This window comes from Aptenodytes forsteri, unplaced genomic scaffold, assembly GCF_000699145.1.
Source record: "Aptenodytes forsteri isolate BGI_AS27 unplaced genomic scaffold, ASM69914v1 Scaffold360, whole genome shotgun sequence".
Taxonomy (NCBI): domain Eukaryota; kingdom Metazoa; phylum Chordata; class Aves; order Sphenisciformes; family Spheniscidae; genus Aptenodytes; species Aptenodytes forsteri.
Window position 1 is genome coordinate 1,069,479 of NW_008796109.1, and position 16,213 is coordinate 1,085,691.

General features: G+C 34.4%; 1 protein-coding gene across 1 annotated transcript in view; it reads left to right on the forward strand.

Moving 5' to 3' along the window:
* Window positions 1-16,213, forward strand: part of CFAP54 (cilia and flagella associated protein 54) — a 162,708-nt gene that overhangs the window by 127,416 nt on the left and 19,079 nt on the right. The window contains 10 exon segments of the mRNA XM_019474036.1: window positions 1,016-1,069; window positions 2,693-2,909; window positions 3,274-3,368; window positions 4,921-5,090; window positions 9,541-9,643; window positions 11,079-11,217; window positions 12,185-12,342; window positions 12,539-12,724; window positions 14,010-14,136; window positions 15,562-15,717. Coding sequence (XP_019329581.1) covers window positions 1,016-1,069; window positions 2,693-2,909; window positions 3,274-3,368; window positions 4,921-5,090; window positions 9,541-9,643; window positions 11,079-11,217; window positions 12,185-12,342; window positions 12,539-12,724; window positions 14,010-14,136; window positions 15,562-15,717 — 1,405 coding nt within the window.

Here is a 16,213-nt window from a genome sequence, read left to right on the forward strand (position 1 = left end):
CTATTATTACTATTTTACTTAATTTTATTTCAATTATTAAACTGTTCTTATCTCAACCCACGAGTTTTCTCACTTTTATTCTTCTGATTCTCTCCCCCGTCCCACTGGGGTGGAGGGGAGTGAGCGAATGGCTGTGGGGTGCTCAGTTGCCGTCTGAGTTTAAACCATGACAAGGTGAACAGCAGAGGACGTTCAGCATTAGGTCTCTGGTTAGGGTGTGACACATGTAGAAGCTAAGTGCTTGCTGGACTTTTGCACAGCTCTCAGAATAAGAAGGACCCGTGTTCCAGGGAATGACAGAGATGATAGAGGGCTACTTCTGGAGTATAGAGTTAATAAAAGAGTTAATAAAAACCATGTAGAACCCAAGTGACAGTTGTGTGTAGAGCTCTCAGTTATGACGAAGGCTGGAAATGATCTTTACCTCTGCCTTTTCCTTCCCCTCAGTAGACTGATTTGTCTCCTGGTGAAAAGGTAAAGAGTTTTTGAGCAAGGACTAGAATTACAGTTAGGGTTCAGAAAATTGAAGCACCTATAAGCAAAGAAATAGTTGGTTTTAGAGCCCTCAAGGAGGCTGAGGTCTCAAGTTCATCTTGACCTGTAGCTCTTGTTTTCGTTCCATTCACAGATCTGTGCTCTGGTGAATAGCAGAGGAGGCATGTGCTAAGTCTGGAGTTAGGTTTGGGATTCAAAATGTAAAGAACATAAAGGCAATTGATGGTTGGTGTCTATAGAGCTCCTAGAATTTGGAAGAGGATTTTTGTTGGTTTATGCCTTTTTCTCCCCTTGCTTCAAGTTGAAGAATCCTGGTGAATGGCATAGGAGGTGTAGGGATAGTTCTGGGTCTCGGTTTATGTTTCAGAAATGTAAAGCCTGTAGAAGCCAAGTAATTGTTGGTATTTTCAGAGCCCTCAAAGTATAGTTGGAAATGCACTACACTTGTCCACTGCTCTGCTAACTCACTTATTTTATACTCGTAACACATTACTTATTTTTGGTTTTGTCCATTTTACAGGCCTTACAGAAATTTGACTCCTCAAAATCTCTCCTGACTGTTACAAATTTACAGGTAAAAAGAATCTGAAAGAGCTAAAAATTTTATGCTAGACATAAATATTTATTTCTCTGGCAGAGAAATTACTTGGTTAGAGATTATTTGGTTCAGAAAATATATTTCTTGTTAGTAAAAAACAGTAAATAGAAAACATACTCTCCTCAACAGTTTAGCATTTCCTAAACTATAAATTTTATGGCTGACCTCTCAAGGGAGAGGCAAGTACCATTATCACCATTTTTCAGATGGGAGACTTAATATGTACAAATCTGTGACTTGTCTATGCAAAGCATACTAGTAGAATTATTCAGGTTTTGTCATGATATGTAGGGTCTGGTGTTTATCCTGCTAAAATACCGAGAACATCAGTCATCCAGCCTTATAATTTCTATCAATCAGACCTGTCTTCATAGATTTATCCTAATTCAGATTGGGGTTGAAGTCCATTTCTGGGGCGGCGGGGGTGGTGGGAGTGACTCTGTAAACCAGTTAATGAACAGTCATTTCTCATTTTAATTACAATCACATGTTCATCAATTACTTCTTTTTTGTTTTTCAGTTTTAATAATTTTCTTTCATTTTCCTTGTCACAGATCCCTTGAGCCAGTAGGGGTAAATGTTAGCAGAATGTGGAAAAGAAACTGTACCATAAAAACAAACTGATAAAATAGAAAAAACCCACTTTCTTCCTCCACTTTTCTCTCCTTTGTTTACAGTAAGCTTGTGTATCTCCTACAACAGTCGATATTAGAAGACAGAAATGAGATGTCTATCTTGACAGCTTTTGATTTCACTAGTTTCAGATGGATTTTGAAGTTGTGCTTTATCTTGAGCTTTTGATTTGAACACTTCACAGTCTATATGGATCTCTTATTGGTCTCCTTATGATTTTGCAAAGCTGTGTAGACTTCAACGTCTAAATTTATTAATCTAAAGTGAGAATATTAAACTCAAGATAAAACAAGGATGCTGTAACGAATAACAAAAAGATTCTATGAAATAGATTTATTTTGAAGTTGTGCTTTATCTTGAGCTTTTGATTTGAACACTTCACAGTCTATATGGATCTCTTATTGGTCTCCTTATGATTTTGCAAAGCTGTGTAGACTTCAACGTCTAAATTTATTAATCTAAAGTGAGAATATTAAACTCAAGATAAAACAAGGATGCTGTAACGAATAACAAAAAGATTCTATGAAATATGCTAGAATGGTCTGATACAAGAATTTTTTTCCTTGCTTAATCTTTCTAGTTAGGGTGAATTGTAACAACAGACTTTCCTTTGAGTTGAGATTTCTGAACTACACATTTACCTACATATTTTTTGTGACAACCTTAGCTCAAAGAGTGCTATGGACAATGCAGAAAACTAGAACTCACAGAGTAATAGCTATATCTTCATGGATGCACCTTCTACTGGAAAACTGATCACTGAGGCTATAGCAAGTGCTACTAAGGGGTGAATTAAGTTCGGAAAGGAAAACAGCAACTCATCCATAATGTCTAAGAGCATATTACTAATATTATTCATGTTAATTGTTGATAAACATCATTATTAATAGAAGCAGAATATGCCTTGAACAAGAAAAACGTAAAATATGTAATTTCAAATAGTCCCAATTGTTAACTGTCTTGTAGGTACTGGAAGACATATTTAATTGGAGTCTGTCTTTAACAATGGTGCCACTGTGTAACCAACAAATTATGAATAAATTAACCTTAGCCAAAATGCATTTCATCATTTGCCTTTCTGCCACAATAAATAATATACCTGAAAAAGTGGAAAAACATGTCTATTCTGTTGATAACAACAACTTGAAGGAGCCAAGCAGAATTACAGCATCAAATGTAAAAGGTAATGTAAAAATGTAAAAGTATAAAGGTGGTGGAAAAGTGCATTTATTCTGCAACTTGTTTCAAGTGTAGTTTTTCCACTTTTAACTGCATATGCATTAACTTTTCATATTCTAAACAATATTCATATTAAGTGTTGCTGGAAAAATGAGTCATTATTGAAATAATAAGCATTCAGATTTTTCAAGGGTTTTTTAGCTAATATCTCTGATATTATTAGAGCTGTATTCCATTCTTCCTCACTTATTTTGATATTGAAAGTCCCAATTATAAATAGAGAAAAAAGGGCCATATTCTTCAAATTACTGAGAATGCTTTCGTTCTGTGTCTGTTATCTGAAATTTCATCTGAAATGTATTTGATAGTTGATGCTGATAAGAATTCAAGACAACAGGAACAAAGAGACACAATGGTGCAGCTCGTTGACTGTAAAGATGAATTAAATATGGCCATGCTGAAGGTAATTTTTTTTTTTAGGAAAAAAGGCTTAAGAAACTACAGATTGTTCCAAAAACATTGCTAATGCTTTCAATGTAACAGAAATTATGATGGGAGGATAGCACGAATAAGGGGACTAGAAATTTCTGTTTCGAATCTGATTGTAATCTTACTAGCTGTACATGAAGTCCTGGTGGTTTGGTGCAGTATTTCAAATGGTCTAGTTTATGCTATATAAATGTCCATGGGAAACATTGTCACAATCAAATCTTAGTGTGACTGTTTCAGCAACAAGGGTAAAGACTGAATGGGATTTCAAGGATAAAATCATCTCCTTTCAGAGGGTGACGCCTGTAGAACACGTCAGAGACTCTTTGATGGGGCAGTATGCTCTACAAAGAAATGGAAAACCATTCTCTACCATATGTGAAATGTCTCAAATTTTTCATGTTCCTCTTTCTGATGCTTTCTTTTGGAGAAAACATACTCCAGCTTATTAGCTTCTTTGTTTGAAGGGGTTTTGTTTCTTTGTTTTTGGTTTTAGTTTTTGTTTTCTTTTGTTTAATTGTAAACTGCATGCTTGGCAGCATCACATCACAAAAAGACCAAAATTGAGGGCTGACATATTCTTCCTTCAGAGGGGTCTTCCACTTTGCAAGTATCTACTTTTGGCCATTGTTACAAAGTAATGTACAAAATACATCTGGAGAAATGGAGGATGATTTTGTATGGCAATTGGTATATGCCATACACTAGAAACTTGAAAGTTTTAGTATAGCTTGAAAATAACTTGAAAACAGTATCTTGAAAATAACTAAATAGAAATTTTAAATTAATTTAAATGGGGCTCGTTTAAGAGACGATATATTTCTTACCCTTCTGATTTTTCTTTAACCATTCTGTTCTTTTGTTTTCTTAAGCAGAGCTCTGAATTCATTGAGGAAACTGGTCAAAAAAAGATATTGGATGATACAAACCTTTGAATTGTTTTTGTATTCGGCTGAAAACTCCATGATTGAGATTTTGTTTAAAATGAACTTTCTTTTAGATTTGGTTTTCACAGCTTCTTACAGCTTTGTTTGTCAGAGAGACTGTAAATTACAGTTGAACTTTCAGGATACATACTGCGCTCAAGGATCTGTCAAAGTATAGATAGAAAAGAATGTAAAACTTCTTGCAACCTCTTTGATGTTGTTTTTTAATATTGTATTTTATTGTTTAGAATTACTAAGCATAGTAAGTAGAGTATAAAATTATGAAGTATACCTATAAGATAAAGATAAGAATGAAAAATTAGTGAGTAATATTGCTAAGCCATAAAATATGTAGTTAAGCATAAATTGCAGTAGTACAGGCACAGTTAAGATGTTGCTACTTTCAACATGTTGAATCTGTAAACCTGAAAAAAACAAAATTAAACCTCCCTGATATTTATACAAAAGGCATATTGTATTCAAGTTGATTTGGTTTAGGGTGCAGTGATAGTAGGCTATAACAGAATAAAATACTTTTAAAGAAGTTTTTTATTTCTTTCATTATTTTTTGAAATCATACAATGCTGTGTTCTTCTCTAGGGGATTTTATTGACAGAAGCTGAAGAAAGTCTTAGCCATCTTGTGCAGAACATACAGGACAAATATGATGGGGAGATATCTTGGTGTTCTGCTGAAGATCTAGAGGCTCTTATTGAGGCCAAACTTCAGCTTGCTGCTATTTCTCAGCAAAGGCATCAAGCAGCTTTCAGGTAAGTAATATTATGAACAACCTTATGTTGCACAGCCTTGACTAGAGAAGTTTAAACAAAAATCCAGCATTTTTTTCTTTGAATCCTTTATGTCTAAAAAGGCATTGATGGAACCTTTAACATATTAGAATAGATTTTAGCAGGCATTAATTACATTGTTAGTGATAGTGTGTAAAATACTGTTGTATTTACATGATCTGCCAGATATTTTCTCCAAATTATAATTTCCAAATTCTGTGATTTTTCTGAGGTTCTGATTTCTTTTGGAGAACTTCATGAAATTACAATTGTGCTGTTCTTTGAATATATAGGGCATACAGAAATATATTAACTCTTTGTAGATGTTAAATTCTGAACATTGTTTTGATCTTTTAGCTAGGAGGATTCTTCTGTTTAGCATACCTGTAATTTTAAATTAATTTTTATTAAAATACTAGTTTAACACTACATAATTTTTATTAGTGTCAACCTCTTTTTGTCTAATTTTTTATTAGGTTGAAAAATCTTTGAGGGTACAAATTGTTAACTAGAGATGCAGCATATAGAGGTGTAGCACTGTCACTTGCCAGACTATACTGAGATTAGGTAGAATGTAATCAGTATTTGTAACACTTGTTATGTCTAATCTGACTAAACACACCAAAATTATTACAGTAAATCTTACATTATAGTAAGTACCAAGCAAAAAGCAAAATTAGCATTTTTTTATTGTTGGAATACTGGTGAAGATTGCTGTAACATTCTTACTGATGAAGTGGTAGGTGATTCAGCTGGCCAACAGATAAACCAGTCTCAATGGTTGGGTTTTTTTTCCTTTTTACCCAATTAACAAAAAAAGAAATGTTTTCTTCTATGTCAAAAGCAAACTATCTTCCTTCTCCCAGCTGTCTTAGGTGAATAAACAAACCTCCAAATTAGATAGCCTTTAAATAGCATAATTCCTTTTTAGCTGCTATGGTACAGCAATAAAAAAAATTAACAAGGACAGGAGCTTCACAGTGCTGTATAGACTACTGAACTGAAAACAGTGAGAGTACTGCAGCATGGTCTTTCACCCGGGTTTTTTTTACGTTATTTTAAAAGATAGAAGTTTCTCAGAAGTTCAGATATTAGGACTGTAATAATTTAGTAGTAATGTCATTAGTGAAGATTTGAAGTAAGAAGTTATAGGCTATTTGTGGACATTTCTCATCATGAAATATTAATCTATTTCAGTGCCTTTTGAATTAGATTAATTTACCATAAATTTGTCAAAGAGAAAACAACAAATCACTGGACAGTGACCTCATCGTGCTTTTGATTGCCATGTGGATTTTATAAAATTATCATATTAGTAACTAAGGAGCGGTATGCAGACTTATGAAATATCCTGTGCATAAACCCAGTTTAGCTTGATACTAGGCTAGGTAAAACCTGTATTAGTGGAGTTCTGACCCAAACTTTCTCACCCTGCTGAACTGATTCCAGTATGCAAGCCATTTTCAGTGCAGGACCCTTCTTTTTGACATGCAGTTATATCCTAGAGTGTAGTTTCTCTCTTGGCTTATAACTTATCTCAGATTGAAGAAACTTTTTTAGAGTATCAAGGGTTCCAATGGATGTCAAGCATTTTATAGATAATTTTTTGGGACTCTCAAATTTTTGGTGGGTGTTTAATGGGCCTTATATATTGATAGTGGTCAGATAGCAGGAAAAAACCCACCACCACCAAACAAAGCAAGGGTTTGGGGTTTTTTTAACCTATTTTACAATTTTATTGCACTGCCATCCATGGAAACTGCTGATATATCTGCCTCAGATACAAATGAAACATTCCTTCAGACAGCTGAATGTTTCCTGCCTGCTAGCCTAGAAATCAAACTTTGCATGATATTACAGAAATTAATCATTTTTTTCCTTTGTTGAAATGACTTAGTGGTGAAATTGTTATAGTCAGCTGTACTTTCCTATTTTGATCATCTTGTCACTTTCTGATTCAGCTGATAAAAGGATGTGTATTTTGTCAAGGGAAGTATATAGACACATCACTCTTGTTGACAGCAGAAGAGGGTCACAAAAATTTCATCAAGGGAAGCTTCTACATTACAGCCTCTGTCTTGCAAAAACTTTATGCCTCAGAATAAGTTTATGTATAGGACTAATTCCATTGATCTCAAGGAGAGTACTTACATGGTGTCCCCCCTAAGTATGTGAGGTTACTAATTATCCAAATATGTGCTTGTCTGGTTATGTGAATACATTAATGCCTAAAACAATACATATATGAACCTTTGGGCTTGTCGTCTACCTTTTACTCATGAAATTTATATGTAAGCATGTAGGTAAAAATGGCCTCATTTTCAGAATTGCTAAATGTTGACAACAGCAGTTAACTGGAGGCAGTGGTGCTCAGGAAGTTAGGTTAATATTCCTTAAAAGCCTGTGTATACTCTTGGGTGCTGCACCTTCTCCAACTTATTTGAGAAGTGTTAGCCATAGCATCTCAAGCAATGTTCTGAAAAATGTCAGCTTTTGCTGTAATTTTAACTTTGATGCCTAGTTTCAGGGGAAAACTATTCTTCATAAAAAGAAAGAAAAGGAATCAGGATATTTCATTGCATTATTGTTACTGTCTCTTTTGCTTTTATAAGCAAATTCTGTTTCTTCTTTTCCATTGTTAGAAAGAAGGTTATCATCAAATTCAACATTGATTTATTCTGGTTTCATTTTGTTGAATAAAACTGAGGTAAAGGGATGATGAAGGAGATTCATAAGGATTGAATTCTGAGAGCTGAAAGGCAAGATATTAACAGTTTTGGTTCTCATTGTTTCTTTGGGGTCTATTTGTGATGAATTGGTGTAATTCATCCAGCTCTGCATCACAAAAACAGCAAGCAGGATAGAATCAGAAATGACAAGAAGACTTTAACTACCCTCTTATCTCTGGAGGTTATCCATCCTGTGGTTAGATACACGTTGGCAGAATAATGTGAGTAATTTCAGAGTACTGCTGCTCTTGTTCTGACTTCTTTGTGCATGAATCAAGAACTTTGCCTTTACAACAATTAATCTAGAACTTCTCAAAAGCAGTAAATTCACACAGACCCTGAGTCTCTCTTTCATTAAAAGCTCTTCACAGTGTTCTGGCAGTCTAAAAAGGACTTAAGGTGTTCATAAATTATTTTTTTCTTTTGCTTCATAGCAGCCAGTCTCTATGTAAAGAGAGTCTCTTTATGTAAAAAGACAGCATAGATGAGAATTCTGGATATGTTTTTAACAATTAACCTGCTGAAAAATATTTAAGAGATGAGCTAGGGATACCCTCAGGTACTTATGTATCATTAGGAAAATATGTTTAAGTGGGTAGAGAATAAGTAGAATTGTAAAAAAAAAAAACCCAAAACAAACCAGAAATGTTTTAGAGAAGAGGTAGGAAAGTAGAGATCTACAGATGTAGGGGAAACTGTACAATTAGAGATGGAAAACTAATACCATGAGACATTGGTTTTGGCAGTTCTCAGAATATTTTGAGTAGTGTGTTCTTTGGGCAACAAATCCTGTTGTGAAAAAGATCTCACTGTGTTGGTTTTGCAAGTGTCTTCGTATTATGAAAATAATAGTATTCACAAAGTCTGCTGTTCTAGATATACATTTCTATAGATGTAATGAAAATTGAACAGTGTATCTGAAAGCTTTAAAAAGACAGCATAAAAAGGAAAAAAACCTAGTAGTTAATATTTTAAGAAACCTGACAATATTTTGGGATTCCAACTCACAATTTTTTGAAATGTGGGGTTGAATGCTGCACCAGTCCTAATAGTGTCTGTATCTTTCTAGATGCTGTTTGGAGTGAACTCCAGAAAAGGATTTATGCTTGGGGCAGGGGGCAGCAGACTCACTGTTGTGTGATTGCTTACAAGGTTTTGCCAGGGTGGCACCTGGCTCAATTTTTGGTTGATGTTGTTTACTAAGATCCTCTGAGTCATGTGGATTTAACAGAAGGATTAACATATAGTCTGGAAAGGCTTTAAGGAGGAGGGTGTTTTCTTATCTCTCTCGTTGTGGATAAGATAGAGAACTCTCCTAATATATTTTGCCATTTTCAGTATTTTTGCATCTTCTAATTTCTAACAGCCCATCCCTGAAGACAGATATGTGTAACTGAAAGTTATAGTGGAGTTCTGTTTTGATTGCTCCAACAGAATATGATATATCTTGGCTTATCCATTATTATCAGGTTATGTCTGTTATTGGCAAAACTTTTTCTCTTACTGCTGTTTTCTCACTTTCATACTGCAGTGCCTACAAATTCAGAATATACTGAGTGCAATTTTTTTGTTCTACTGAAGCAAAAATTGATAACTGCTGATAGACATCTCTGATGTAGTCAGAAACCAAGTATCTATTATAATAAAAGCATAAAATGGCTAATATAATTAGAATTTTTTAATAATACTGTTCTGTATCACAGTGTTGCTTTGGCTTTCTCTGCAATTCGACTTCTCCAAGATGCAAAAATTTTTAGGATGCAAGTGACACATTTTCAAGAAGAAAAGGATGAAAGGGAGTGTTCGGTATGTGTGGATATTTGTTTTAAAGTATTGTTTCTTAGTATATGAAGTCTTGTATTAAGTGTTGGGTGATTTTCAGAATACTAGAACATAGCAGTCATCTGTATTATGTTGTTACCATTAATCTGGAGAGAAAATGATGTATGACATGCTTCAGTTACCTGCTTGCCTATAGTATATTCAATATGTCTATAATCATAATTTTAATTTGTGTATGGTTAGGAATTGCAGTTTTTATTTGTATACTCTCAAATGCCAGCATTGAAAATCTCCATTTGTTTAAAAAACCCCAGACAAACAGAAAGTGGAAAAAATAGCTGTCAGGTGAAAATCTTGTATTATTCAGTTAAGGTATCTTAGGTTTTTTGATTGAAAACCTACTTCAGAGTATCCTCTTTCAAAGAGCCAAACAGACCAGTTCACATCATTGCTGTGTTCCAAATTTAGTGAGATTTCAGTGACTTCTGTTGTCTAACGCATACAGATACTGACCTATACTTTGGAATGCCAATGCACAAAGCCTATTGGTAATACACCACACAGTCACTCTCAAATTGACTCACGTGGACAGAGCAATTGAGCAGTGAGGCCAGGTTTTGTAACATGCATAATGAGGGTGGACTTTCTTGCACGCAGTGTAATTATTCTCTGTCTGTGTTGTGTATCAGGGTCTCCTGTCTTTCTGCACTTGCTCCTACATTTTCTTAGGACTGTCCTGTAGCCAGTAACTGAGTTATGGCTATTTTTTTTCCTCGTTTGCATCAATGCAAGTCATTCATGATTATTTTTTGTATAAGTAAAACACAGGTGGTGCAGTGTCCATTTATTGCTTGCTGGAACAAATCTTTAGAATATGGACTGTAGAACTTTAGTAATAGAAAGACTGGTTATAATATGTGAAGATGGCACAGGGAGTTGAGCTGAGAATTCTCCCAAACACTTCCAGTACTATATTACATTAATATTTGTTTCTAATCACCAGAAACACTAAAAACTAGAAATCAAAAATTAAAAATTTCTTTCTAATCACTAGTGAGGTACCAGAACTTGATATTGATCCGGCTCTACAATTAGACTGTTATGTGCCTTAGAGTTGTGTGTAATGTTCCTGTTTGAGAGGAGTAAAATCCAAACTGTTAGAATTATTCTCCATTACCCATACAGTATATAGATATATTTATGGACTCTCCCATAAAAGCTGGTTTAATTTCCACTTATTACAATTCTTTTTTTTCTATAGATTAAAAGTTAAATAATAAATGGACTCCTGTTGTTAAAAAATAAAGTTCAAATAAACTTCTGGTTATAATTATGTTATTATTTGTAACATACTTGTATTGATTTGATTTATTTTAGACTGATGCTGCCCTGTTGCTTTGTTTGTAGTAAAGTAGTTGACTCAGAAAGTAACATTTCTCTTGCTTTTGGAAATTATTAGGACTCTTGTGTTGAAGATGTTCGAATGCCTCACAGTATAACAGCACAAGATCATATGAGCGTACATCTGTGGCTAAGGTGTCGTACAATGTTAGTGACTGCACTAGTAAGACAGATACATGGCGTTGGTGATATGGAAGGTATTACCCTTTTTTGGTTTAGACTTTTGGAGTATAATGGGGAAATGAGCCTATTCAGACACAATTCTTATTCAAAAATAAAAAATATTAACATTAATGCTGGGGTTGTATTATCACTGAGCAATTATTTGTATTAAATTCATCCAATGCAAAAAGGAAAATATATTTCTGAGTACAATCTCTCCCTAGAGCATGTAAACACAAAGCATTATATTAATGTTCATTTAATGATCCTTATCTTTTGATAAATCACTTGCGTGTGAAAAAGTTTCAAATGTTCTAGTGTAATTAAGTTAAATAAGTATGCTTGTTTTAAAAAAACCACTGTTGCTACATACTTCTAGTTTTAAAAGTCAGAAGTTTTTTTTCACTTTTTAGATCTCCAATAAATGAAATGTTCCTATATATCTCCTAAAAATGTTCCAGATTATTTTTTTAAAGAATTTAAGTGAGATACTACAAAATACATTTATTGCATTTTGATTATGAATAAAATGGTTTTCATTCCTTTTTTCTATGAACTTAGTATAAACTCTGTTGCTCACATAAATATCAAAATCACAGTCTAGGTCTGTAGCCAAACTCTTATTTAATCTCTTCTAGATAATTCCTGTGAAGGCTGTTAGCATTTTGGAATGATAACTAAGATCAGGTTTTTGAATATGTAGAATATGTTTTATGGGTGAGAATGACATCTGGTCTACAAAATCTAATTATTTATGCTGGTGGCTTACATATAAAGAATGTATTTGGAAGAACTTAAACGAAGTGCAGTTTAAAAACTACGTGGTTTTTCTTTCTTTTTAAAGTAAATTTGGCACAGAATCGATGAAATGGTAAATGTGGAATCTATGATGTCAGATGTTGGGTAACTTTTTAGTGTGGAAGTGACTTCGTAAGAATGGTAGAAGATACCGTAAAGTCTTTTCTATTGTATTTTTACTATTCATATATTCTCTTCTTTTAGAAAATGATGTGGCTGAATGCAGAAGTGTGATAAAAGAAGCAATACTAGAGGCAGAAGCCTTTGGTGATATTGAGACTCAGGCTGAAATTGTGGTGCAAGCTGCTATTCTTGACCTGCAAGAAAAACGTCCCGTGGCAGGCATTAAACTTCTTTTGCAGGTTTGAGCACAAAGGAGAAACTGTTCGCTTTTCTTTGATGCGTTTTTCATGTAGTCAGAACAGCTGATGCCAGCATTAAATAAGCTTGAAATAGTGCCTCTAAAATAGATTTTTTTTTCACTTTGTGTGATTTGTCCTCGTAAATAGACAGCAAAAGTAGTAACTACTTTGGTTTATGTTGTCTATGTCCAAACAGAATATCATCAGTTTACTCCAAGAGGATACATTTATTTCCCCTCCAGCTTCTTTGACTCTTGTGAAAAGTATGCTTCTGCTGGCAGACATACTAACACTGCAAACAGTAGAGGATACAGAACATTGCTCTTCTACGGTGGAACCATTAAACTTACTAATTTTGGCACATGAGCTTACCATTAAAGCAGTGAGTATATGTTGGTGATTTACACAGTATTTGCAAATCCTTCCAAGAATCTTATTTATGTATTCTAGAAGCTATTTTAACAATTTATAAAAAAAGGGCTATTCCTATTCACTGATCACTTCAATTTTCCCTAGATTCCATAGTGTAAAGAAGTAATTCATCTTACCAAACTTATTTATGCATACTCATCATGCATACTCATGTATGCAGTCTGGTATCTTCAAACAATTTAAAAATATTGAATACTTGCAAAATGTACATTCATATGTGAAAATTGAAATAGGTAGTTTGACTGTTAAAGAGAGGTGGAACACTCACTTTTCCCATTTGAACTGAGAGATATGTTTGTACTCAGCACCTCAGGGAGGATGTACATCTCATAAAATTCCTAACTCTTGAGCATCCAAGTTCAAGAATTTAGCTTTTTATCTTAACTTAGAATAATTTGAATTAGAAAATCTATATAAAGTAGCATATTGCTTATGATGTTTTAGATTGACAGATTGTTGAAATTAGCATGAAGAAATCATTTCCAGGTAAAAATTTAAATAGACAAAAAAAAAAATCTAAAGACATGAAATCTGTGAGAGGAATGTATAGTAATAAACCCTTTACCTATTTGGTGATCCAAAAATAGATATGCACTTCTGCAGTCTCTACCTGTTCTTGATACAGTTTATAAAGAAAAGCTTTCCGATAAAATTCTTTCCTCATATTTCCTAATACAGAAGTTTAATCCATTTAAATATTTGTTCCCCCAAGTAATAAAGAGTCATATGAATCACTTTAGACTCAGACTTCCGCTTGTGAGACTTGCTAGCCTTCAAGAGACTTAACAGTTTACAGCATGTCCCCATTGCCTTATTTACATGAATGAAAAGTTGGACTGGTCCATACACGTTATTTTCTTTTTCTTTTCTGGACTTTGTTGGATGTCAGATTTCGTTGTAGAAACGACAGTTTCTTTCTAGGGCTCAGATTACTTGTGAGATCTATTTCTTAAAGACTGATTTGAGGGAGTTTGCTTTTAGAAACCAAAGCCTAACATTAATGAATTTGATCAAGAGTTCATTGAAATTGTTCATTTGCTACTAAACTCCTCTGCAAAGAAGACAATCACAAACTGAAGTAAAGGGGTTTGAGAGTATCAAGCCCTTTTCTAGTGCTCTTTTACAAGACACATTTGAGTTCCAGGGTTTTGCAATACCTAACTTACTTACTTTTTCAAACTACTATTTAATTTGCTGTCCGCAACTTGATTTTACAAAGCATACTCTTTTCATAGATTTTTGTTTGTGGAGAACCCATTGAACGCCAAATAGAAGACAGTACATTGACTTGCCTGGTCCTACCTACAAAAAATATCTACTTGCCACATATCAACTTGCTAGCCCAAGTCAAAATGAGAATCGGTAAGAAAAATGCAATTCATTATTATTTTTAATTTTCATTCATTTTCATTCATATTTTATGCAACAGCAGATAAACTGATGCATCAGAAGCGAATGTAGTAAATCAATTGTTTTCATGTACAAATAAAATATTTTGAAAACCAACAGTAGATGCCTGTTTGGCTCCGTGCAATGTGTATAAGCAAGGTACAATTCTTACGGGAACTATAATCACCAAAGGCTTAAATATTAATGTTATAGCTTGATGAAACTAATGGGAACTTCAATTTTTTTAAGTGGAAGTTAACAATACTTTTCCAACTTCTGTACAAAACATTCATTCTGTGAAAACTTCCTGTGTATGTTCCATCTCTCTGTAAGTAGTTATATGGGAACTAACTAATGATAACAAATCATACGGGATAATAGCGATAATTCTCTATCCCAGTAAAATAAATAGTATCTGTTATTGTTGTCACCCTTTAATTTAACAATTTTTCTTGATAACTTTTCTTTATATAGAAACTTGGAAATATGCTGAATAGTAACAGAAGATGACCTTTAAATCTGTCTGAGATTTGTTGCTGTATAGCAAATATAGGAAAAGGGATATTGTCTCCATGTTCCTTCTGCTAAACTTAATTTGGTGTATAACTGACTTATAAAGGACTAGAAAATCTAGAAATCACTCACTGCACTCTGGTTTGCATTGTGGAGCAGGCTCAGAGTGTTCTGGATTCTTCTTCAGGAAGATGTGCTCCAGGAGCACATCGATGCACCCCAACCACTACTTTGTATTCAGCCCTTAGGACTAGAATAGAGATAGTCCAAAGTAAGCACTCTGAAATGCATCTGCTGTGACTGCCAGGTGTTCAACACCAGCTGGTTTGCTCTAGAGATCCACTCTTATTGTGCTTTACTGCTTGTCAGTGCAGGCATGGCCAGACTCACTCATAGTAACGGCCATGTTTGACCAGTTCCTGTTTCTGAATCCACATTTTTAGGAAGAGCCTATGAATACAGATGAATATTGGGGAGTACAGTATAAGAGGTATGCAATACATCAAAGAAGCCTTTAGAACTGGTTAGTACAAAAGGAATTTGGGAATTTGGAAATGCTCAGAGAGGTTTAGGTTTTGCCTACAACTACCATGTGAAATAAAAAGTTATGAAGTGGCTTACTGCTAGTCTTTCCAGATAGTTTGTGAAAGGGTTGATTTGTATAGCCTGAGCTTCTTTTGGATGGCCTAGGTAAACCTCAGTGGCATCCTAAAGTAGTTAAACAACATTATAGTTCTGTATTTATATCCATTAATCACTCTGATTTTTGAGAATTGGATTGTAACAGTAAATACGTAACAGCATTTGTTCTAAGGAAGTTGCTTCTTTTTGCATAAATTGGTTTTCTATTAAATAATTTATTAAGGACTGTCTTTTTTTCCTTAGGACACACATTAGCTGAAAAAGTAGCTTGTACACCTGCAAGAGGAGATCCACTGCAATGGCTACGTGCTCTCAAACATTTAGAATCAGCATTGAAGCTTTGCAGAGCATCTGCAACAAAAAAATTAGATATGGAAGCTGAACTTCTTTTTCAGATAGGTAAATAAAACCCTGTTTGTACATCATGATTGCCTTCCTAGTCAATGTTATGCATGTGGCCTCTCTTAAAATGGAGACATTTTACTCTAAAAATAGAACAGATTTGGATATTTTTCACCCTGTCTAGCTGCAGATCTCTTTCCTCTGTTTAGTATCACACCAGCATAGTTCAGGATGCATTACGCAACAAATAATTTCAGAACCGCAGTAGAACTTCTCCCACCTCTATGTTATCAGGGGTCAAAGGGTGTAGCCAATGAGATTAAAGACACTGTAGAAAGCTAACTAGCTTCTTTGCATCGGTCTGAACTAAAGAAGATGAGAGGCTCAGAAAGTATTTCTAAATAATTTAACAAAGCTAATGAATTACACAGTGTTTGCATGCATTTGGATTTTAGTGGCTGTTGTGGTTTAACCTCAGCCGGCAACCGAGCACCACACAGCTGCTCGCGGCCCCCCCCCCCCCGGGGGGGGGGGGGGGGGGGGGGGGGGAGAA